Here is a 25839-nt window from a genome sequence, read left to right as displayed (position 1 = left end):
CTGTTGTGACTTAAATATTGGTAAAATGTTTAGATGTACCTGGCACATTAAATGCTATATAGGTGTTTATGAAAGAAATGTTTAAAGCCATGTGGTATGGTGGGGGGAAGGAACAGGTCGCTAAATAATATTTGAGCTTAGACCTGAATTTTGAGCAAAGAAATCATGCCAGGGAGAGAGAAGAAAAGAAAATGCAAAAGCTCTGAGGATATGTGTATCTGCTGAATAAAAACTAATAATCACGGGATGCCTGAGTGGCTCACACAGTTGAGTGTTCTGACTCTTGGTTTCAGCTCAGGTCATAATCCCAAAATGGTGGGATTGAGCCCCGCATCGAGCTCCACACTGAGAATGGAGCCTGCTTAGATTTTCTCTCTTCTTCTGCCCCTCTATCCCTCTTGCACTCTCTGTCTCTGAAATTAAAAAAAAAAACAAACAAAAACCACACCTAATAATCACAATTGTATATGGGTTCATACTATATGTCAGGTACTGTTCAAAGTACCAAGGATGTAGCAATGAAGATGTGGTCTAAAACCCCTTACCCTCGTGAAGCTTACATTCTAGTGGGTGTCATAATGATCTATGATAATAGTAACTACAACTTAGAAAACTCCAGGAGGGAAATTCAGGCAGTCTGTCTCAGAGACTGTGCCATTACTCTGTCCCCATCTTACATCAGCAAGATGAAAACAGACAATAACCATCATGGGACCTTACTACATGTCTATCTCACCCCACAAGGATTAAATCTCAGGGACTAGAATTCTCCTATGTATCCAGACCATAATGATACCATTTCTTGTTCACTTTAGCAGTATATTTTGCTCTGTGAAAAAAAAAAAAAAAAAAGGGCTCTTCCCACTGAATGATAGGGCTATATTACACGTAACTACTCCCCAGCAAGATCCACAGTCATCAGGGCATGTTGGAAAACCCAGCTTTCAGAATCAGCCTTCACTGACCCTGGGTCACAAGGACGGGGCCTTTAGGAACAAACTTCAATGTTCAATCCAGCTTCAAGTTCCAAGGCCAAGGCTTCATAACAAAGAGTGTGGACAGTGAAAAGGAATCCTTTTCCCCTCTGGAGTAGTAAATATGGTGGGTTCTTTCGTGGCTCTGAAGAATACACTGTTACCTGTTATAAAGTGACCTGAATTAATATTGTTAGTTATGACTTTTATACAACAGTGAGTTGACAGCAATTTTACAAAATTTAAAAATACATATTAATACTAACAGTGTACTTATCAGGGAAATATTGACCTCTTGAATTCTCAGAACCACACAGAAGCTTTTGTCATGCTTTAGGTATCTGAAATCTGTCAGCAATGAAACATATTACCTTAAAAGAATGATAACGTAGACCTTATCATATAGGTGATATTTTGGATTCAAGGAAATATTAAGAGAGAAAACAACGTAGTGAGATAACGTCTCAGTGGAAGGCCAAGCATTTAGTGAGACACTCGGTAAGCAAAGAGCCTGACTCAGTGAGTTTTCTTTTCCCTAATGAACACCATGCTGCTAAAAGCAAAGTCAAAGACACCATCTTCAACACTCTAACTTTAACCAGATTCTAATGGTAAGCAGAAGGACACAGCCTGCTTTATACAGTCACCAACTGGTACAGGCCAAAGGGACACTTTGTAGATTAACCATTTCCTAGAGGCAAACAATGTTCCTGGTTCTGACCCTATTCATTCTGAGCACTGAATCATACTGCTACTTGAACCTTACTATTTACTACTCCGGGCCTTACCTTTCAAAAGGCAGGATGGCCTATTTTTTGGCTCATCCCTTCCAGTGATGAAGTCATTGCTATGACTAAGTCCTGACCTTCCGGTGTTCAGGTCCACTGTCCTTGACTGAGCTCTAGCCAAAACTAAACCCACTGATCCATGCAGAAGGAGTAACTTAAGTCATGGGGAAAATCTGAAGTCTCAGACCAGAAAGCAGGCTTTTGCAAAGGGCACGTACCCACTTGCATACGCTAGAAGGGGGTGGCTGCTGGAGCATGAAAGCACAACCCCGGGGCCTGGCAGAAAGCCTGTCCGAACGCGGTCGTCTTGCAAGGTCCCCCAGGGCAGGGTGTCTGCACTTCTCCAGCAGATGAAAGCTTCAGCGCTGTGCTACTTTCCTTCAGCGCAATGCAACTGGCTCCCTCCTCTTCTGTATTCCTGGACCGGATTTCCTCAGGCCTAAAAGGTGGAGGAGGGGCAAAAAAAAAAAAAAAAAAGTAAGAGCATGAAAGACGATGAGAGGCTAAAGCCCGAGGCTGACAGGGACCACAGTGGGTGACACAGTGGGCAGTGCCTTGTGACAGAGCTTGGGCAGTCTAAAGAAGGCAGTGGACACACGTAAAGTTGAAAGCATCTGAGGCTCACAAGGACTCCTAAATGGCTCGGCCCCCACTGGGGCCACAGGTCCCACGGTGGGTATAGGCAAGGGGGTCGGAGAGGGCTCGGCGGCTGCCTGAGATGCCCAGGGGAGGTCCACCAGCTGTGCGCGAGAACGGGAAGCGGTGCGGCGGCGGGGTCGGCGGCGGGCGCGCTTCCGCAGCCACCCCGCCGCGCTCCGGCCCCACTCCGCGCTCCGCACCCACTCCGCGCTCCGCACTCACGCCGCCACCTCCCGGACGCGGGGATCCCCGCACGTCGCCCGCCACCCAGCACCGCACCCCCGCTCCACCCGGCCCCCGGCGTGCCGGGGAGGGGCCCGGGGAAGCGGCTTCGCCCCGGTCTGGGACCCCGACCCACGGGGCGCGGGCGGGGAAGAAGGGCATCCTTCCCCGTGGCCGGCGGGCTCCCGGGAGTCCCGCGCGCCGCTGCAGGCACCGTGAAGGGGCCGAGCGCCCGCCTCTCCGGCCCGCAGGCGGCGAAGGCGCCGGCGGAGTCCGCGGAGAGGCTGCAGCCCGCGGGCAAGGCGCGCCGGGCGCCCGGGCGGGAGAAGCGCGCGCAGCACGGCGGCCGCGGGAGGGCGGCGGGTGAGGGCTCCGCGGCTCGCCGAGCGAGTCCCACCTGGAGCCGGGGGAGCCGGGGCTGCGGAGGAGGAGGAGGAGACGGCCGCCGTTCGGGGGCACGGAGTCGTCATAACCGGCTACAGCGGCTCACCGGAAACCTCGGGCGCCGGAGCCGGGCCAGGGGGCGCCAGGGAGCCGCCGGGACAGCGAGACGGCCTGCGCCGGGAGGCGGGCCCGAGCCCCGCAGTGGGGCAGGGGCAGGAGCCCGGGCCGGGCGCGCGCCCGCGGGACGCACGGCAGCGGGGCGGGGGCTCGGTCTGCGCTGCCCCTCGCTACCGGGCGGAGAGGGAGAGCCTCTGAGCCGGCCCCGCGAGCTGAGCCGGAGAGCGAAGCGGGGTCTCGAAGCTGCACCGGCCCCCTCGGGGGGAGGGGATAAGGCGCTCGGAGGACACGGCACACCTGACTCTCCCGGTCTTCATTCTGGTTGCGTCTTCCTGACGCGGGTGGGTTACCTTCTGGTTCATTAGAGAAGTTGCCGCCTTCACTTTGCAACGTGAGCGCGAACGGAGTTGGCGGCACCTTCTGGCGGCGGGGATTCCGGGATACTTGCTTCTCTCCGTACTTGGGGGCAACTCGCCAAGTTCAAATGCTCTTCTGCGGAGTTGAAGTTTGATCCTTGGATTATTTTATAATTATTTGAATTCCTTTATAATTATATGGGTTATTTTATCATAATTATTTGAATGCCCATCCCCCACACTGTCTTCACTTTGGACACCTTGGGTTCTAGAATGCTATCTCGTATAGCATAGGAGCATTACGGACTCAACTTGAACTGATTAACTAAAGGTTGATGCCATCAAAATAAACTTACGCTCACAGAGTCACCACTATCCCTATGACCTTAAAGAAACACGACAGTTTATTTCCAAAGGTTTACATGCTTTTTAAATACTTTTTGAAGATGCTGTTATGAGAAGTATTACTAGTTATCTGCTAAATTAGGAATGTTGTCTGGATTTTTCCCCCAAATAACAACACCGCTAAAACACAGAGTAACTTGACATGTGCCAGGCATAATACTAAAGCACTTCACAGTATCAAGTCATTTACTCTTCATGTTAAAGACTGCCTTTAAGGGAACTACTGCTCTCTAATTTCATACTTTGCCCACCCCATACCAATAAAGGCAGTAATTTTTAAAAGTGCTTCTAAGCTTACTTGTCACCATCCCATTTTTGTCATGTACAGAAAATGGAGCTTTCCTGTTAGGTATTCAAAATGAGTTGTAATCATTTAAAATAAATTTTTCTCACTAAGCCATGTGACATATATTTATATTTATTATATAGTTTTTAAACATAATACCTGAGAAAAGTTTCTAAAAATAAGTTAATCTCATTGCAAGGACATACAAGTCAATTAAATTGGTGTCACATACACATGGTACTATTTTAAATGGCTAAATATTAAGTTGTGGTCATTCAGGCTCAGAGGAAACAAGATAGGATAGAGCTTTAAGAACGGGAGAGTGATTCTGCAGCAGCTATTTGTAACATAGAATTTCTACCCAAAATACCAATCTTAAATTTTTCAAAAAATGTTTATTTATTTCTGAGACAGAGAGAGACAGAGCATGAGGTGGGGAGGGGTAGAGAGAGAGGGAGACACAGAATCGGAAGCAGGCTCCAGGCTCTGAGCCGTCAGCGCAGAGCCCAAAGTGGGGCTCAAACTCACAAACCGTGAAATCGTGACCTGAGCCGAAGTCGGTCGCTCAACTGAGCCACACAGGAGCCCCCCCCAATCTTAAAATTTAATTTTGAACTTTCTTTAAGTGGGCATTAAAATAAACTCAAATGTCCATTAATGTTGGAATGACTACATTGTGGTATATCCACACAAGGTACTATGCAGGTGTAAAAAATTAAAAAAAAGAAACGAGAAATATCTTTATACACTGCAGGGTGTATTGAGTGGGGAAAAGATGGTAATATACTATTATTTATCCAGGAAAGAGGATATATATGTTATTTTACAAATAGCATAACATTTAAAATGATTATCTATAGGGGGGAAGAGGGAATATGGGTATAGGGACAAAGAAAATAACTTCCCTAGATGTACATTATATAGAAGTGGCTTTAGAATCATGTGAATATTTTACATTATGAAACAAAATTAAATTTTTTAAAAGTAATCCTTCAAAATTACAAATAAAATGAAACTAAGTGCATTTAAACACTGTCCAGTTGTGCTGTAGTCCACAAGGAAGGAACTATCCCAAGTGACTTTGAAACATAGTACATCCCAGTACATGTACCCTCAGGATTAAAAGAATTTTAAAATCATAAACTGTTTTCATGAACCCAATTGTTGGTGGGAATATTGGTTAGGATAAACCAAATAGAAATAATTAAGACAGTATCTTGGAAGGTGAATTTTTTGACATGTGGTATAGATGTCATAAGCCTGTGTTATAAGCCTGATAAGGTTATATAAAAATCCTGTAGTTACGAATTTGGAGGTGATAAGTTAACACACTTTATTACTAAAAACAAATCTCTCCTCCATCATCCATTGAAAAGGCCTATAAACAACCAACTCTGTAGCAAGAAGCACCTGTTGTACCCAGAATGTGATCTCTGCAAACCTCTTCTCATTAAAAGGAACATGGGTTCCAAAGAAAAATGGATCATCTTAGATGTGGGGCAGGAAATGTACAAGAAGCTGGAAGATCTTACATGAGGGGGCAGGGAAGTAATTAAAGTTTATAAGGGCCATATCAAAAAGACTCAGGAACCAATTTAAAAAGGCTCCCTCTGGCCAAAGACAGAAGAATTTAAATCATCAATAAAGGTAACTGTAATGGATTAAAGCATCTATAAATATTATACTCAAAAAGTTCCAACCAATCAACCAAATACATCAGCCAAAACCTCACTGTTCATCTCTGATGGCAGAAGGGAACCAACTCTTCATGTGAAAACTGGTAAATGAAGTAAACAAATCAAACATATTTATCCCATCTTTCCTATGAGTCATGCATGATGCACGTAATCAAATGATGAGGTACTTTTTACAGAAACTTTCCATACTTAAATATGATAATCAAATCATATGTCTGAAATTTGCTTCAAAATAGTGTGGATTGAGGGGCACCTGGGTGGCTCAGTTGATTAAGCGTCCGACTTCAGCTCAGGTCATGATCTCGTGGTTTGGGAGTTCGTGCCCCGTGTGGGTCTGTGCTGACAGCTGAAAGCCTGGAGCCTGCTTCAGATTCTGTGTCTCCCTCTCTCTCTGTCCCTCCCCTGCTCACTGTCTCTGTCGCTCTCAAAAATAAACATTAAAAAAAATTTTTTTTAATGTGGATTGAGATGAAGCACACATGGACTATAAATGAAACAAAATGGGCCATGAACTGTTGAACCCTGTTAAAGAGTATGTTAGCGAGTGTATGGGGATTCATAATCTGTTCTCTCATTTGTACAGGTTTGAAATTTTATATAATTTTTATAGTGCATTGCAATTTTATTATATGTTTTAAGCTTGCTACACACTTAGTGACACTTGGCTGGCTCATAGTGTCAGCAAAATGCTGAACTATCAGCATATAGCTGATTGGCTCTCTGATACATCCAGCTGCTTTAAACTGTAATTCAAAGTTTGAAGTTTTAAGTGAATAAGTTTTGACAAAAGTGGTCTTATGCTAAAGTGATCTATATGCTTATGGGTTTACAGAAAAGGAGCAAGACACTGCACTTAATGGTTCAGAGCATGCTCTCTGGAGCCGAACAGCACAAATGAGAACCCCATCATTGCCACTTACTTGCCATATGACCCTAAGCAAGTAGACCATTCTTCATTTTAAAAATGGACCATTTGCAACTCCGTGGATGGGACTGGAGGATATTATGCTAAGTGAAATTAGTCAGAGAAAGACAAATATCATATGACTTCACTCATATGAGGACTTTAAGAGACAAAACAGATGAACATAAGCGAAGGGAAACAAAAATAATATAAAAACAGGGAGGGGGACAAAACAGAAGTAGACTCATAAATATGGAGAACAAACTGAGGGTTACTGGAGGGATTGTGGGGGGGGGGGATGGGCTAAATGGATAAGGGGCATCAAGGAATCTACTCCTGAAATCATTGTTGCACTATATGCTAATTTGAATGTAAATTTAAAAAAATAAAATAAAAATAAATGGAAATAATGGTGTGGACTTTAAAGGCTGATCTGAAGGTAAGAGTGCAGGTAGGTATACAATCCCTCTTCCAAAATCCTTGGAACCATATGTGTTCCTGAATTTTTTTTGTAAAGAATAGGTTGTTGCACAGTTTACTACTTAACACCTTCAGTGTGCCCTGGGTTAACACCTCATAATCCCACACAGTTCTGCAGAAAATATATGATTACTCACATCAAATGAGATAAAGCCTCTAAATAGCCCTATGTCAGTAAAGGTCAGGCTTTACCACCAAAGCAGATCTGGTAATAAACTTATAAAAATACCAATTAGTTTTCGGAGTTTTCTAGACTTCAAAACAGTGGATAAGGGATTATGAGCACATTTCAGTTAATTCTTTCCACGGTAACAAAGTAAGTAAGCACGGTGTTTGCTATAATCAACATGACCACAGATTTGTAAACAGTATGTATTTTTTAAAATGAAGATTGAAGGGCGCCTGGGTGGCGCAGTCGGTTAAGCGTCCGACTTCAGCCAGGTCACGATCTCGCGGTCCGTGAGTTTGAGCCCCGCGTCAGGCTCTGGGCTGATGGCTCGGAGCCTGGAGCCTGTTTCCGATTCTGTGTCTCCCTCTCTCTGCACCTCCCCTGTTCATGCTCTGTCTCTCTCTGTCCCAAAAATAAATAAAAAACGTTGAAAAAAAATTTAAAAAAAAAAATAAATAAAATGAAGATTGAAATTTCAGGAGACAAATGGGCATGGTGTTGTATAAAACTGAAAGAACACCTCTGTTCGTCACTACATGTAAAAGCAACAAGAGAGCTCAATATTAAGCAAACAGCAACACCTCTTAATACCCCTTGCTTAGTATTATTTGAAGTTTCTAAATTTAAATTTAGCTTAGTTAGAAGCAGGGCAGAATGGGGAATAAATTCTGTATAGCACCAATAGCAAATTCTCTGTGTCGCAATCGTGGACCACTGAAGAATTTGGGGCTTTTTATTTGTTTTGAGAAGTATTTAGTATTAAGAAGAAAAAACCACTAATTTCCCTTCTGTCTTATTAAAAGATCTTGATTTGCTAAAGGTAGAACGGATAGATGTTAGGGCAAAAGCTTGTATTTCTAAGGATCAAAGTTGCAAAGTTCAATAGTACAAACAGTATGAACTCAGGGTAGGTAACTCAGGAAGACAGGACAACTTATTTTATCTACTATTATTTCAATACATAACTGTTGTAAGACTTTTAAATTTTTTTTTTTTCAACATTTTTTATTTATTTTTGGGACAGAGAGAGACAGAGCATGAACGGGGGAGGGGCAGAGAGAGAGGGAGACACAGAATCAGAAACAGGCTCCAGGCTCCGAGCCATCAGCCCAGAGCCTGACGCGGGGCTCGAACTCACGGACCGCGAGATCGTGACCTGGCTGAAGTCGGACGCTTAACCGACTGCGCCACCCAGGCGCCCCAAGACTTTTAGAAGAATATCCCGACAGTGTGATTTTTAAAAGACTAATCACCCTTACAGTAATTTAGTGGCAAAAGGAAATTCTCAGAATTGTTTTCCAAAAACATATCTTCGTTAGAAAAACTATCCTTAATACTATTAACAGTCTTCACAATGTAAGTTACAGAAAAGTTGGGCTTATCCTCATTTTAAAATATGTATTTTAGGGGTACTTAGGTGACTCAGTCAGTTAAGTGTCTGACTCTTGGTTTTGGCCAGGTTATGACCTCAAGGTTCAGGAGTTCAAGCCCCAAGTCAGCTCCACACTGACAGCCCTGAACCTGCTTGGGATTCTGCCTCCCTCTCTCTCTCTGCCCCTCCCCCACTCGCTCTCTCTGTCTCAAAACAGATAAAAATAAACTTAAAAAAAAAACGAACTCCAAAGTTATACAAGTTATATTATCTTCATAAAACAATACTATTAGTCATTGGCCAGTCTAAATTACGTTAACAATGAAATACATTATTAATATTTTAAAATCTTTATTAAAATCAGATCCATGCTTATTTACATTACCTTTCATTTAGAATTAAAATATTATGTCAATCTGTAGTTTAAATCATACTTTTAGCCCTTTACAAAATATGAAATTAAAGTTACAGTGTAAAACTGAATGAAATACGGGTGATTAGATTTTTAAAGGAAAATAAAAAAAGTATAATACACTAGAAAAAAATGTATATATACGAGACAAATAGTAAAACAAGATAAAGATATCTATAGTCACTTTCTTTTTTTTCTTGTGGATATTTTCTAAATACTACAAATCATATACTTTTAATACACATCTGCATAAATTTTCAATTAAGAAATCAAATGCCAATTGAGGGATCATGCGAAAAAAAAATTCACTTAATTAACTCCAAAAACTCATGTTTCCCCAGGTCAAAAGTTATTCATATTCAGAATACCTCAAATCATAATACAGATACATTCGGTACATTCCCATATGCTAAGGAGTATACAACTGGAACTTCTCAAAAAAGAGGAAATGAAAAAGAAAGAAATGGTAGTCTCAATTTAGCTTCCCAGGAGTTGGAAAAACACCTCGTCTGTATTCAGCTGTCTACATATCAACAAGGTTCACACCTCTTCTACTCTTTTTTTATATTGTTGAAATTATTATCATTTGTAATATCTATTTTCTTTCAAGATTAGAAACATCTGATTGCAAACTATTATGAACATTACCTTACTAGAATATGGACGGAGAAGTTTTAATGACACACAGCAAAATACAGCAACCAAAATTCTATAGGTGTTCTGCCACTTAGTGGAATTTTTCAAGAAACTCATTCCCTACACCTTCTCAAACTTATAAAAATGTACTGAGAGATCTAAGTGTATAATAAAATACGTATGACTATTTGTTATTAATTTTTGGATAAAGAACATAGGGTAATATACAGCCAAGGCTTTAAATAAATGCTTATCATTTATGAGTTAAATAAACTGAAAACACTTTTAAAATTTTAAGTTGAATTGATTTTATTAATGTTAATAAGAAGAAAAGAGAATGTTTACTATTTTGAAATTGAAAGGTATAGGTTTTATTTCAATCTTTCCTCCACAACTGAAGACTTTATTTTCTCACTAATAGATATTTTAAAAGAATAGTTTCGTAATTTCTAAACTTCTAGTTTCAAATGCTTGACAGAATTTTGCAACTTAAGTTTCCTATATTTTCTAATTCTGTACATTTTTTTATTGCTATCAGTCTTGTCATTCCTTGTCAGCCCCTGAATATATAAAAAAAAAAAAAAAAAAAAAAAAAAAAATCCAAGCTGACAAAAAGCTATTACACTGCTTCTTACCACTAATATATAGAAAATTAATTTTATGAGTTTGGTTCACACTGAAAGAGTATTTATTAGTGCTACAAATCAGAGATCCATGACAGAAACACTGTCTGGAATACAAAAAGAATAAAAATGAGGTCACTTGAATTGCCCTGAAAAGCATTCCAAATTCTTCAACATGGCTTGCTTGTAGCTATACTCCCAAGTTCTAGTGTTTAAAATTAAACTAAATTTTAAATGCGAGTTTTTATTCCCACCTAAAGGCAGCTAAATGACTTTGAGTAATAAAATGTATCAAAATATATCACAAATCTAAAACACAGCCTAGTTAACTTTTAAACAAAATAACATTTGAAAGAAAGCATAGCTGTTTTTAAAGCTTTTTCCACACTATTTTTGTGTTTAAATTAAGTTTTGAGGAAAAGTAAAATGATAAATTACACAGAACTGCAAAATGCCAAATTTAAATTAACTCCTATAACTTCTCTATTTTGTTATGAATATTCTGTAATATCAAACATTGATTTTTAATGTGCCAAAAAATAAGGCTTTACAAAATGTGAACAATTAATTTTTAAGAGAAAATTATGTTATTATTATTTTATCACTTTTGATTCATTTTATAGGGTAGTAAAACAATACTTCTTCAAAATCACTTAAATGTCACTGATACCATCAAAAAATCATTGTAAGTGAAATTTTTCCACTATCCAATCATGCCTATATAACTAACTGAATAGGTATAGCTTTTACCAGAGAGGTAAACTTTGCACAGACTTAATTATAGAATTGGGTGAAATAATTTCACGGGCCACAAAAATTTTTAAGTTTAAATCATTCACCCTTTAAACTTCAGACAGTGTCAGCGTGACTTCTACTTAAAAAAAAAAAAATTAGCTCAGAATTTAGTAATTGCAGGTTTAATTTTTTTTTTTTTTTTTTTTTTACCTGAAGACTAAATGTTCATTTTCAGCAAGTAATAATTAGACATATTGAATTGTGGAAGATTTCAAAGTTTCAGTATGTTAATACCACTCTTTAAATGTCCTTAATATATACAAACACATATCAATTAGAGACACAATTATATATTTACAATACCACATATGAACACCATATGAACACCATTCTCTTTCCCTAACCATATTGATATGAGGAAAAGTAGTTAATCTCTGTGCTTTCAAGAAAAAAAAAAAAAGAAAAGAAAAGAAAAAAAAAGTGTGCTTTAAAAAATAAATCTTTAAAGAATAGTTTCAAAAATAAAGTTCAAATATTGCACAAAATAATTTAATTGCAATTATTACTATATACTATAAAACAAATTTTTTTCAGTTTTTGAACTCTACAGTAAATTCCACTTTCTAATTCTATAAAAGAATTTATTGGAAGTCTACATTTTAGATATTAAATGTTACATTCAGTTTGATGGGAATGTAATTTTTAGAAGTTAACTGAGTCTTTGTCTTAAAAGTTCATCTATTTGAGTCTTATACATATTTTTTACATCTTCAAGATCTAATCGAAGTTCTTCTGCCTCTTCTGCTTTCTCTCCATACATCTGCAGAATAGTGTTGTATCTCTGATCCAAATCCTACAAAAAATGTGTTCACAATTTTTAAAATAACTTTATAAAACATCTTTAATATTATATTTTTATTATAAATGAGTCACTAGTTGACCAGTAAACACATTACAATCTAAATAAAGGTATATAGTCATCTCTTATAAAAATTAAACTGATACTCCAACCCATTGGAATAAACAGCAAGTAAAGGAATTAAAAAAAGGAAAGAAAAAAACCTAAGCCAAATGGCTATCAATTTTGCCATATATCTCCACCATTCTATAATTCTCCCTATATAAAGCTTAATCTGTCTTTTCTCCCATTAACACACATGTGATCAAATTTTAATCTTTCTGGTTCCTTGCAGTTTAATTATTACCTGGCATTTACCCCACAAAAAAAGCTGAAAGAAAATATATTCTCATATATGGCTTAACTGTGACTCCTTATGCCAAATATGCAAATAGCAATGACACATATAACATCAATGAACAAAATACTAGTAAGATCTTATAAAAGAGCTGTACTATAAATGAGCAATGGTCAAATAAAATCTAGTTATTTTCCTATATTAGGGCTACACATGATTATGAAAAATACTTTGTGTAATGTGACAAGCTAGAAGATTCTTTAAACTTCTTTACTGAAATATTAATACCAGTGTCTAAACAAATCATTAACTTATACATATGCATTTTATGTAAGCTAAAAATATGAGATTTAGTACAACTGGATAAAAATATCTTTGACTTATCCCCAAGTGAAGAATACTTACTCTTAGCTGAGTTCGAAGTTTGGGTATCTCCTTCACTTTCTCTTCAAGTTCATCATTTTGATTAGTTAATTTAACGAGCTCTTCAGCCATTATTGAGCGGGTTTTTTCTAGATTGCCAATTTCCAGCTGAGAAACATCACCAGAAACAAATTTAAATAAATACATATCTTGTCTAATCGTCCCACTAATACAAACAAATTCAATATTATTTTTGAAAAAATAGACATGTCAACAAATAACCATGAAATAACTCTTTCTTAAGGAAATGGTGGCAAAAATAAGGCTTTCTGCTTTCCTCAGAGGTAACCATTTACAGGGCTTACTATGAAAGAAAAAGAACTAAAGAAAATTCACTCTGTTTGAAATATGCAGCCCTATACTTTATTTTTCTCTAGAAAAGCAGCATGTATTTCAGTTATTCTAAATTACTACAGAAACTCAGAGAAATAAAAACATACTTTAATGTAGGCCCAGCTGTGCAGGTCATATTGAAAGAATCTATCATCACTACCAAAGAAGTTAATATGGGCCCTCAAGCATAACACACTGGGCTACCCAAATATAACATGTATTAAAATTATTCTGATTTTTTCCCCCCAATTCAAACACTTCTTCTTTAATGGAGTAATATTTTCAACTACCTTTCAATATACCTAAAGTATATAATGAAAATAAAAGAGGAAAGATTTACTTCTGAGTGTATTAAGTTTAACACTGAAATCGGATACATCTCTCACCATATTAAACTTTTAAAAAGCAAGGTAAGATGGGAGGGTGCTCCTTCCCTACTCATGAGGTTTCCTTTCATGTGCAGGTGTTATAGTTCTCATCTCGCTCATATTCTCAACTCCTTCCTCACAAGGGGGAGCGATTAAACTAAATGGTAAATTTGGGAAGAATAAAATGGCGATGTTCAGATAAGCAACTTCCCCTCTTTTTAATGTTTGGAAAAAGGTGCCTGCAGGGAGCTCTCTGCTCTCCTAGATGCTTCCAAGTCTTAGCTACAGCAAGCTACAGCACAGGGGGAGGCCCACTACCGTCCAGCACTGCCTGTGCTATGTGGAGCAGGTCAGCATTCCTAATTCTGGCAGTCCATTAGCAGGCTCATTTGGCTCTTATCCTTGGCTAATTTCTCCAGTCTGTATCATAAATATATGTGATACGTTTTAAACTTCATATGCAACCATTTCACTTTATTTCTCAATTTGCTTAGACTTGAGGTGGAAACGAAGGGTGCTATTTATTGGGCCCCAAAATTTCAGTGACTTCAGTAGCACATTTAATTTTTCCAATACCTGTAAATGACTAATTTCTCCTTCCCTTAGCTTTAGTTGAGACTGTAGATTTTCAATAATGCTGGATCCTGCTCCCATTCTTACAGCATCATAAAGATTGTTTCCATTTGCTGATACAGACATTGGTCCAAATGAATGATCATGAGGCTCATCCTATATTAAACAAACCATATACAGTTATTTAGTTACTACAGACTGAGTTCCAAAACAAAATGGTTGTTAATTCTTGCTTTAAAATGTAACTTTTTCAAAGGCAGAAAATCATCTACAGTTCCTCAGTCCAATTAGCACTTCTTCAAGAATATTCACATGAGTTGCCTATGGAATGGCAAGGTCATAGTTGATAGCCAAAATGCTACCTGAATTTCCTTTACCATCATTCAGTTTATTTTTTTAAATTGTATTATTTCTTTTGAGAGGGGGAGGGGGAGAGGGGAAGGGAGAGAGACAGAGAGACAGAGACAGAGAAAGCTGGGGGAGAGCCAGAGAGAGAGAGTCCCAAAGAGCCTCCACAGTGTCAGTGTGGAGCTCACGTGGGGCTCAAACCCACAAACTCTGAGATCACGACCTGAGTCAAAACTAAGAATTAGACGCCCAACCAACTGAGCCACCCAGGAATCCCATCATCGTTCAGTTTAGCAACTAGGCACATGTAAGAAATAAAATACCACCTGAGACAGAAAAGATGTCTGTAGCCCTGCCATATCAACTCCACTTATTGAACTTGATCGTGACATTGTGGGAGTGCTAGAAACAGAAAATGGCTTCCGTTCCTTAGGGAGTAAAAAAAAAAAAAATTCAGATCACATTAAAGACTAAAATGGTAAAAAAACCAGTAAACTTTTTTAGGATAAATGACAACAAAGACTCATTCGTAGTTCCTCAAAAAATGTTACAGATAGGATATCTGAAGTCTTTAGTAAAGGCACAAATACTTAGTAACTTAAAAACTAGACAGACTTGGTCAAATCATCTAAGGAACCATTTATATTACAATATAATTTACTTTTAATGGAATGAGAATGTTTTTGTTCTAGCAAGTATATGAACTAACTTCTTCATATGATTATACATTATGTGTATAACATAACCACCAATTAAACCTAATTCTTTAGAATCAGGTTGCTAATGAGCGTTACAAACCACAAATTTTCTGGCTTATCCATTTTATGTTAATGTTTATTTATTTATTTTGACAGAGAAATAGAGGGAGAGTGCAAGCAGGGAAGGGGCAGTGAAAGAGGGAGAGTAAGAATCTCAAGCAGGCTCTATGTTGTCAGCGCAGAGCCCAATGCAAGGCTCAAACTCACGATTGGGGTTAAGACCATGACCCAAGCCGAAATCAGGAGTCAGTCGCTCAACTGAATGAGTCACCCAGTTCCTCCCCATTTTATTTTTATTATGTATTTTTTAAAATTCCAAATAAATTTGGGGCGCCTGGGTGGCTCAGTTGGTTAAGTGTCCGACTTTGGCTCGGGTCATGATCTCACGGTTTGAGAGTTTGAGCCCCATGTCGGGCTCTGTGCTGACATCTCAGAGCCTGGAGCCTTCTTCAGATTCCCTCTCTCTCTCTCTCTCTCTGCTCCTCCCCCACTCATATTCTGTCTCTCTCTCTCTCTCTCTCTCAAAAACAAACATAAACAGGGGCGCCTGGGTGGCGCAGTCGGTTAAGCGTCCGACTTCAGCCAGGTCACGATCTCGCGGTCCGTGAGTTCGAGCCCCGCGTCAGGCTATGGGCTGATGGCTCGGAACCTGGAGCCTGTTTCCAATTCTGTGTCTCCCTCTCTCTCTGCCCCTCCCCCGTTCATGCTCTGTCTCTGTCTGTCCCAAAAATAAATAAAAAAATAAATAAATAAAAAAATAAATAAATAAAAAAATTAAAAAACAAACATAAACAAAAAAAAATTGAAATAAATAAATAAATAAATAAATAAATAAATAAAATTCCAAATAAATTCAAAAGGTAATCTCCATATATATGTAGGTAGTTTTAACATATCATGCTATCTATCAAGTATAGTCTAATCCTATACAGGAAACTCATTTTAAAAAATTACTTTCATTAACCAGAAATAAAGAGAATAAACTAGTTTTATTCCCACAGTGCCTAGGGGCCAAACGAGGTATATTAGTTTCAGTGAGAGAACACAAAATTCACTTAAAAATGGGCAAGAGGTTCTGTAATTCAAATCCTAGAAATCACAGATCTCTTTGGATAAACTCAAGTTACTTTGGATCTACCCTGACAGGCTACTGAATATTAGAATTTATCACTCTATTGATGTTAGACATTAGAAATGCTATTTATGAAGGATAACTAAAATTATCTAACAACGTTTAATAACAACAGCACTAACTGGTTACACCAAAAACAAAACAAAAACCAAAATGCAATACCTTTTCTTTTACTGCTTCTTGGGTGAAAACTGCTTTCTTCCTTTCTTGTTCAACTTTCATTTTCTCCATTTCTAACTGACTATTCAATAGTGTCTAATGGAGAAAAATATAGTTAGGTAATTTCTGTGAAGCTAAATCATCATTGTAAGTCAACTTTAAAGTCAAGAACATAAAACATATATTCCCATTTGTTTTACTACTAAAGACCAAGTTCCAGAAGTAGTCTTATCACCCATTTCATCATGGCATCTCATTAGTTCATTACCATCCCCAACCATTCTCGGGTGGAAGCCCTAGAGGTGAGCAAACGTTGGTTTTTTTCTTTTCTTTTTTTTTTTGAGCAAACATTGTTAAATACCTTTTCTTTCCTTGTTTCTTCAAGTGTTCTTACATATTCATCTTTTAGGTTTTCTAATTCAACCTGGTACCTAGTAAGCCAGAGAGAAGTAAACAAAAAAAAGGAGATGATAGTACAGACTACTGAAAACTCACTACTTTATTAACTCTTTAATAGTCATTTCTATTTCCAGCTTGATTTCCCAACCATATTTTCCAGATGATGTGGGTTTTACATTCAGAAGCTAAGCTACTACTTTTGTGCATTTTATTGTATTGCTGCTCTATGCTAGATTTAATTTAAAAAAAAAAAAGAATTTTGAATACCACCAGTCTATAACAGGTTCCGATTCTGCAAAAGCTTGTTAGGGAGTTCTTTGAAAATGTTTATAGAAGTTCAGGTATTTTATTTCATAAATCATTTTTACTTCACCACTTTTTTCTAATTAAAATCTCTAAGGAAAAAAGAGAGTAAAACCACACTAATCACAGTCTTAATAAAAATTCAGAGAGATGGCTTTTATAGCTTATGGTTCCAAAGAAGCCAGACATTTATTTAGAAAGACTGGAATACTGCTAAGACCCTTGTAAAATATCAAACTATAAAAATAACTCCAATGAGTGGTCTCCAAACTATTTTGTACTTACAGATTCCTTTAAAAAACCCGATTAATGAATCCTTCCCCTGGAAAATGCAAATACATACAGAACATGCCACACAATTTCATGAACCTATCTATGTAAAGTTCACTGAATCCCCAAACCACCTGGCTATAATATTCTATTACTAATGATTCTGACTTGAAACACTTTAACATTCTTTTTTTACATGCTTTAATATGGCACAAAATACCAAGAATGACACTCAAGAAACATGCTCACCTACTATTTTCATCCTCCAGTTTTCTTAGCTTATTTTTCTCTGATTCTAGCTGGGCCTGAAATCTACTATTTTCCTGCCTTAAGTGAGAATTCTGTGAGTCCATGGAGGACATTTGAATTTTGTTGGCAAGGAGTTCTTCTGTAGCTGCACGTTCTCTTTCAACTGCTGCTGCCAACAAGGTCTGGGATTCACCTGATTGTAGGGTAAAAAAGAAAAATCACATATATCCAAGAGGCCAAAATATGAAGTAGACTCTGACTTCAAACTGTTAATGATTCAAGGAGCCATACTGAAATCAGTTTATTGCCAAAAGCAGGACTGCCTCCAACAGACAAAAGAACAAATCTCAGCTTCTGCTTTATTACTTTTTCCCAAAATATTTTAATTTGTATGTGGAGTCACATATTTTAAAATATCAACAAATGGTGCTGGAGCAACTGGATATCCACAGGCCAAAAGGAAAAAAAAAGGAACCTCAAACTAAACTTCTACCATAAATGAAAATTAACTCAAAATAGATCATAAACTTAAATGTAAAACAAAACTGTAAAACAATAAAAAAAAAAAAAAACACAGGAGAAATCTTCAGCATCTAGGGACAGGCAAGGAATATTTGTTAAGACACCAAAAGCAGAGCCATTAAAGATAAACAGATAAATTGGACACCTTCAAAATTTTAAACTTTTGCTTTTGCGAATAGGATAAAAAGACAAGCTACGGAGTTGGAGGGAAAAAATGCAAAACACATCATCTAAGTCTAGTGTCTAGAATATATAAAAAAAGTCTCAAAACTCAGTAGCGAAAATAAATACAATCCAGTTAGAAAATGGGCAAGACATTAAAAGTTATTTCACTCAAGAGGCTATAGAAATGAAAAATAAGCACATGAAATAATATTCAACATTAGTCATTAGGGAAATGAAAATGAAAATCACAGTCAGATATCACTACACACCTGTATGAACCACTATTAAGAAAAAACAGGGAAAAGACAACATCCTTGCTGGCAAGGATATGGAGCGACTAGATTCCTGTCATACCTACAGCCACTTTGGAAAAACAGTTTGGCATTTTTTTAAAAAACTAAACGTACAACTACCCACACAACCCAGTAAGTGAACACTTAAGCATTCACCAGAGAAATGAAAACATGTTCACTCTAAAACCTGGACAAGAATGTTCACCAGAGCTTTACTGGTGTGAAAAAATCTAGAATGAGCCCAGAGATCCTTCATTAGGTAAATGGTTAAAGAAAATGCGCTATGCACATACCATGGAAACACAATGAGCAATGAAAAGACTAAATCACTGATACACACAGTAACTTAAACAAACTCCCCGGGAATTATGCTGCAAGAGAAAAAAAAAAAAGCCAATCCCAAATTGTCACACAGTATGTAATTCTATTGCTGTAACATTTTGAAATTCCATAATTTTAGACAGAGGACAGATTAGTGATTGCCAAGATTTGAGACAGGTGAGAAAGGCCACGAGGATGGCAAAGTGAGGTTTTAAAAGGGCAACGTAAAGGGTCTTTGTGGTGCTAGAAGTGTTCAACATCTTGAGTGCAGAGATGGGGACATGAACCCACACAAATGACAAAATTGTGCAGTACTTAATACAGACACACACAAATGAGTACCATTAAAACTGGGAAAATCTGATTAAAATCAGTAGATTGTATCAAGTCAACGTAATGGTTGTGATATTATACTTTAATTTTGTAGTGTTAACATTTGGGGATGTTGGATAAAGCATGCAAAGTACCAACTGTATTATTTCTTATAACTGCAAGTGAACCTACAATTATATCGATAAAAATTTTCAGTTAAAAAAAGATTAGTGCATACAACTCTTAAGATTTAACCAAAAATTCTACTTCTCCCTCCCACCAAAATACACTTAACACCATCTCTATTTTTCACTTTATATTGTTACATACTGTATCTGTGCTATTTTCTTTCTTTTTTTTTTTTTTAATTTGAGAGAGATAGAGTGAGAGGGGTAGATGGGCTGAGGGAGAGAGAGAGAGAACCTTAAGCAAGCTCCAAGCTCAGTGCAGAGCCGGTCATGGGGCTCGATCCGACAACCCTGGGATCATGACCTGAGCTAAAATCAAGAGTTGGATGCTCAACCAATTGAGCCACCCAGGTGGCCCTCTGTGCTCCTATTAAAAATACTATTTACGGGGGGCGTCTGGGTGGCTCAGCTGGTTAAGCGTCCGACTTTGGCTCAGGTCACGATCTGATGGTCCGTGAGTTCGAGCCCCACATCGGGCTCTGTGCTGACAGCTCAGAGCCTGGAGCCTGCTTCGGATTCTGTGTCTCCCTCTCTCTCTCTGCTCCTCCCCCGTTCATGTTCTGTCTCTCTCTGTCTCAAAAATAAATAAACATTTAAAAAAAAAATACTATTTACTACACCTGTCCCTTGGCTTTGCCTACATTCCAGCACAATACCACATACCCTCGAGTGTATGTAGACTCCAGTTTAAAAACCACAAAAATAACAGCTTCTACTTTTCATTTATTGCAAAATAATTATTCTTTTCATGAGGTGTCATTTTCAGATGTCTTATTTTCATAACAAATGGGTCTCAATAACAATTGATGGACCCCAAAACTTATACCTACAAATTACACAACATATAAGGGTTTATTAAGTTCACTGATTGTTCAAGCAGATCAATCTTTTTCCAGACATCATCTCACATGGAACTCAAAAAAAAAAAAAAAAAAAAAAGACAAAGGAGGAACTACTCCCATTACAGCAGCCTAGAGAGATACATCGAGCACCTCTCATTTATAGAGCTTCCCTCTCACCATGACAGCTAGTCCTAAGACATCTAAGGGATCTAGCAAATACTGTTTGAAAACCAATAATCTAGTTTACCCCTCATGGCTTACAAGGACACCCATTCAGGCCTGCTTTTATCACTAGACCACAGTGTATCACATGACATTTATATTTAGGCACAGAATGGACACATGAATTTTTCATGAACTTGCCAGCTTCTGGGATATCTAATATATGTATATGTATATACATGTACATATATATGCATTTGTACTAGTCTATGCTTGCATAAACATCTTAGAATAATTTTCTTAATAACATCACAGAAGGGCAACCTGGGGCATTTCTATAAAAAAGACTCTAAAGACTCCGCATCATCTGTCTAGTAGAGTTTGATCGGGATCCTCCTTAGGGCTATCTCTGCTCCTGGAATTCTACCAACAACTAGAATCCTGATTTCTACATCCTACATTATTGTAGACAAGCTAGAAAGGGGTCAGATTTAGCAAGAGACAAGGAAAAAAATGAGTGCAGCAGTCTGTAAGAATGAAAGGATGGCATGCTAGTATTTGGGACAGTATCTGACACACTGTGTAAGGGAAAACAAGTGGTTTGAAAGGGTCAATTAGGATATTAGAAAATAAATGTAAAAAAAGAGAAGAGGTAAAAATCTACAACTTAGACATAACTATCAGATCAAGAATTTCAATTTTATGCCATTATTCTAATTCTATAAACAAGCTTCTACACTGAGCTTAAGAACTAAAGAAATCAGTTACCAAGCCTATCAGAAAGATTCTTCTCTAACTTCTCCCACGATGATGTCTGGGACCCTAGAGTTGCTTGCAAATTTTCTATCTGTCGAAGCAATGGTCTTGTTGTTGATGAAACACTTTGACTCAGCTCTTGGTTTCGATTCTCTGCTTCCTGAAGTCTCTGAATGGTGAAATTCTTAAGTCATTACCACTAACAGCAATAAAAGCTCTAAAAACACTAGCAAACAAACTTTATGAGAGATTTCTGGAAAATATTGTTTTCCCACGAAAAAATTATTTACATTATTTTCCAATTATTCAATCTTTAAATTAGAGTTACGAAGCATAACAGTATGTAAATAAGTGCTTCTTTATAAAGTTTTCAAACATAAAGATAGCTTTTGATTACCTGAAGGTAAAAGAGACTATCATCCAAACCTCCCAGCAATTGTCTCATCACCCAAATATTTCTAAGTATTTATAAAAACAGAAAGATCAATCTGAGTTGCATTTTCTCTCCCTTTTCCCATTCATGTTCGCTTATTGAAAATTAACAGAGTGGTCTCCTATCTACCTAACAGTAATCAAAGACTGATAATAATAAACTAGTTATAACAAATGAAAAGACAATACTGAGAAATAAATCTATCACAAATTATTTTCCATAAAAAAACCTAGGGCTTTTCATGTTTATTTTTTTTAAGGTGCCCCCTCTGATTTTATTCATATAAGGCACAAAACAATACAGCAAATGCTAAGTATGGTAGTAATCATCTCAATTCCATGAACAGTATCGCCACCGAGCCATTTTTTATTTCTAGGAAAACACATCTTGGATTTGTGTTTAGGAAAACTGTGACAGTACCTGCTGGAGTTCACTGATCTCATGGCGTAAGTAATCTTCTCTTCTGGCAGCCGCTTGCTCTGCACGTTGCAGTGCCAGCCTGAGGTCTCCCACCTGTATGAGAACCCGTACACACTAGCACAGACGGTAACAAAACATTACCCACAACTTCCTACCTGCATACTGTGTTGTGCACACCTGCTGTTTATGTAGAATACTTCTACTATCCAATGAGCTTTTTCACATGATTAGCACACATACCATTCATCAAGCAATTCTAAACTGTATGTGTACCCAATATATACTTAGAAAACCACTGTTAGGCACCCCCCCAAAAAAAAAACAACAACAGTATGTAAACAGGTACAAGGCACAACCACTGTACAATACAGAAGGAGAGACAATGCATCTATAAATATTCGCAATGTAAAGCAGAATGTGATAGCTATAAAAGCAAGCTGCTATTCCTAATACACAACTGCAGATGTAAACTGCTACAGTGTTTCTGTAAAACATTATGAAAACATGTTTAAAGGATCATAAAATTTTTCACCTTTTTCCCTTGGTCATCCTAGTCTTGAGAATTGACTCAACAAAAGCAGATATAAATATAAAAGATACCCCCCCCTTTGCTGTTAGCTAGACTAGCAAAAGTAGACAAAACAGGAAATATTCCACATATCCATCAGTAATCTATTTTTGCAAAGTTTGATACATGAATATAATATTCCCATTAAAAATTATGATGAATGTGGGCGTCAGGGTGGTTCAGTCAGTTAAGCATCTAACTCTTGATTCTGGCCCAGGTCATGATCTCACAGTTCCATGAGACTGAGCTTGTGTCAGGCTCTGAGCTGACAGCATACATTCTCTCTCCCTCTCTGCCTCTTTCCCACATACGTGTGTGGGCATACTCTCTCTAAATAAATAAATAAACTTAAAAAAATTATGATGAATGTGAAGAATATGTAAAAATTTATAATTAAATCTTAAATGAAAAAAACTAATATATATGGTATCAAATACTTAAAAATACATAGAAAGGTAAGAAGAAGTTAATACACAAAACTGACGTTACTTATAAAAGGTGATAATTTTATAAATAGTACCACCATATGCTCTCTGTCTCCCATTCCCCTACTTTTTGTTATTATGCTAGTGTATATGCAGAGGTATATAGGTAAATTTATAGACCTGTATATTTTCTTTCATTTACAAACAGAAACACTGAAAAAACAAACCAAACACTAGTAAAATGGCTACTTATAGGCAAAGAAAGGGAACGGGGAGGAGCTAAGTTGGAAGCAAATGTTGTCTCAATATACAGTTATATAGTTCTCACTTTGGAATCATGTAAATGTTCTACATATTTATGTAAAATTAAATCAAAATTGCACTGCAGTCAATGAGGAAAGAATGGTCTTTTCAATAAATGGTCCTGTGACAGCTGGACATCCATGTGCAAAAAACCTAAATGCAAGAGCTAAAACTATAAAATTCTTAGAAGGAAACAGGGGAACACCTGCATGACCTTGGACTAAGCAATGGTGTCTTAAATATGATGCCTGAAGCACAGGCAACAAAAGAAAAAATAAAGAAGATGGACTTCACTAAAATTAAAAAAACCTATACATCAAAGGACACTATTAAGAAAATGAAAGACAACCTATAAAATGGGAAAAAATATTTGCAAATCCTACCTTTGATAAAGACCTAATATGCAGAACACATAAACAACTCTCACAACTCAACAATTTAAAAATGAGCAAAGGATATGAGTGTCTGAATAAATTTCTCCAAAGAAGATGCAAAAATATATGTATGGCCAGTAAGCACATAAAAAGATGCTCAACATCATTAGTCATTAAGGAAATATAAACAAATACACCACAATCAGATACCATTTCATACCCACTAAAAGGGCTATTAAAAAAAAAAAAGAAGGGGTGCCTGGATGGCTCAGTCGGTTAAGCGGCCGACTTTGGCTCAGGTCATAATCTCGCGGTCCGTGAGTTCGAGCCCCGTGTCGGGCTCTGTGCTGACAGCTCAGAGCTTGGAGCCTGTTTCAGATTCTGTGTCTCCCTCTCTCTGACCCTCCCCCGTTCATGCTCTGTCTCTCTCTGTCTCAAAAATAAACGTTAAAAAAAAAAATTATTAAAAAAAAAAAAAAAAAAAGAAGGTAACAAACACTGGCAAAAGATAGAAACTAAAACCCTCACATATTGCTGATGAGAATGTAAAATGGTGTAGGTGTTGTGGAAAGTCTGGCAGCTCTTCACAAAGTTATATATAGGATTACCAAACTAACCTAAGGATATATGTCAAAGAGAATTTTTTTTAATAATTTTTTTTAATGTTTATTTATTTTTGAGAAAGAGAGCACAGGGAATGAAGCCATCAGAGACAGAGGGAGACACAGAATCCAAAGCAGGCTTCAGGCTCTGAGCTGTCAGCACAGAGCCCGACACGGGCCTTAAACCCATGAACTGCAAGATCATGACCTGAGCCGAAGTCGGACTCTTAACCAAATAAGCCACCCAGGTGCCCTATGTCTAAGAGAATTTAAAATAAATGTTTACACAAAAATATGTACATGAATGCTTATAGTAGTATTATTTGTAATAACCAAAAGTGAAAATAACCCAAGTATCCATCAACTGATGATTTTGTAAGACAAAGCCTGACAAATTTTGGTTTTCCTCCCTTATCTGAACTGTATGGACTCCCCCAGTTGTTATGAATAAGCTCAGGAGTTATATGGATTCTCCTAAAATTATACACAATGTCTAGTATTTATCTGCATAGGTGCAGTAACACAGTCTTTGCCTTTCACAATATTCTGTAGTAAGTCTGAAATTCACCAAAAATAAGCAGTACTAGAATAACGTAGGTATCACTTTAACAATGGTTTAAAAAAACACACAATGTTAAAAAAAAAATTTAAAAAAAAAAAAGGGGGGGGGCACCTGGGTGGCTCAGTCGGTTAAGCGGCCGACTTCGGCTCAGGTCATGATCTCATGGTCCGTGGGTTCAAGCCCCACGTCTGGCTCTGTGCTGACAGCTCAGAGCCTGGAGCCTGCTTCAGATTCTGTGTCTCCCTCTTTCTCTGACCCTCCCCTGTTCATGCTCTCTGTCTCAAAAATAAATAAATGTTAAAAAAAAAAAAAAAAAAAAAAACCACACAAGACTGGCACAATACAGTACTCTTAGAAAAAAGTGTCCAACAAGATTAGAAACAAAATATAACACCTGTACCACTACATAAAATTTGACTCAAACCAGCTAATGTATTCTTTAATTTGTAAAAGCACAAAGTTTTTAAAGACTAATTTAATTACTATCTCTTGCTTACTTGAATCGCTAACGTTTCTTGCTGCTGACGGGTTTCTTCTTGGGCCTTCTCTAGTGCTGCAGAAAGTTCTTCTTTGGCTTTCATTTCACGACTCAGAGCAGCTTCCTGTGCCTCGCTATCTTTTGCAGCATTGGCTTTGTGGAGATCAGTAAGTTCTCTTAAAAAATTGGATTGATAATTTTTATTTAAAATAGTTAATTACATGACCAAGTTAAGGAAGTTTGCATATAGATTTCCCTAGGAACTACACAAGAAGGGAGAGTTCACCCCATAATAAACACTGACCACAGTAAGGACTCTCTGTTGAACTTGCTCTGACCAATTACAAGTCCATATATAGCCAAGTTTATAAATATTGTTAGTGATCAAATAACAGAAGAAGTA

The 25839-nt window shown here is 37.6% G+C and overlaps 2 protein-coding genes across 4 annotated transcripts in view; both read right to left on the bottom strand.

The window, feature by feature from the left end:
• Positions 1-3131, bottom strand: part of EOGT (EGF domain specific O-linked N-acetylglucosamine transferase) — a 37230-nt gene extending 34099 nt beyond the window's left edge. For 2 of the 3 annotated variants that reach the window (XR_009260780.1, XM_058726226.1), the window contains exons 1-2: positions 3021-3131; positions 1981-2201 (exon numbers count right to left, since the gene is read on the bottom strand). Coding sequence is in view for 1 of the 3 variants with exons in the window: in XM_058726226.1 (XP_058582209.1) it covers positions 1981-1990 (10 nt within the window). In the remaining 2 variants the exon portion in view is untranslated. The remainder of the gene's footprint in view (positions 1-1980; positions 2202-3020) is intronic. The other variant, XM_058726227.1, reaches the window with a different exon arrangement.
• A 5989-nt stretch (positions 3132-9120) lies between these two features.
• TMF1 (TATA element modulatory factor 1) overlaps positions 9121-25839 on the bottom strand; it is a 37198-nt gene continuing 20479 nt past the window's right edge. Inside the window, exons 8-17 of the mRNA XM_058726220.1 lie at positions 25456-25612; positions 22125-22217; positions 21284-21440; positions 17711-17903; positions 16851-16920; positions 16493-16585; positions 14767-14868; positions 14096-14248; positions 12801-12926; positions 9121-12052 (exon numbers count right to left, since the gene is read on the bottom strand). Coding sequence (XP_058582203.1) covers positions 11909-12052; positions 12801-12926; positions 14096-14248; positions 14767-14868; positions 16493-16585; positions 16851-16920; positions 17711-17903; positions 21284-21440; positions 22125-22217; positions 25456-25612 — 1288 coding nt within the window. The 3' untranslated portion in view covers positions 9121-11908. The remainder of the gene's footprint in view (positions 12053-12800; positions 12927-14095; positions 14249-14766; positions 14869-16492; positions 16586-16850; positions 16921-17710; positions 17904-21283; positions 21441-22124; positions 22218-25455; positions 25613-25839) is intronic.

This window comes from Neofelis nebulosa, chromosome 4, assembly GCF_028018385.1.
Source record: "Neofelis nebulosa isolate mNeoNeb1 chromosome 4, mNeoNeb1.pri, whole genome shotgun sequence".
NCBI classification, from domain to species: domain Eukaryota; kingdom Metazoa; phylum Chordata; class Mammalia; order Carnivora; family Felidae; genus Neofelis; species Neofelis nebulosa.
Note: the sequence above shows the minus strand (reverse complement) of the source record. Positions and strands in the feature narration are given on the sequence as shown.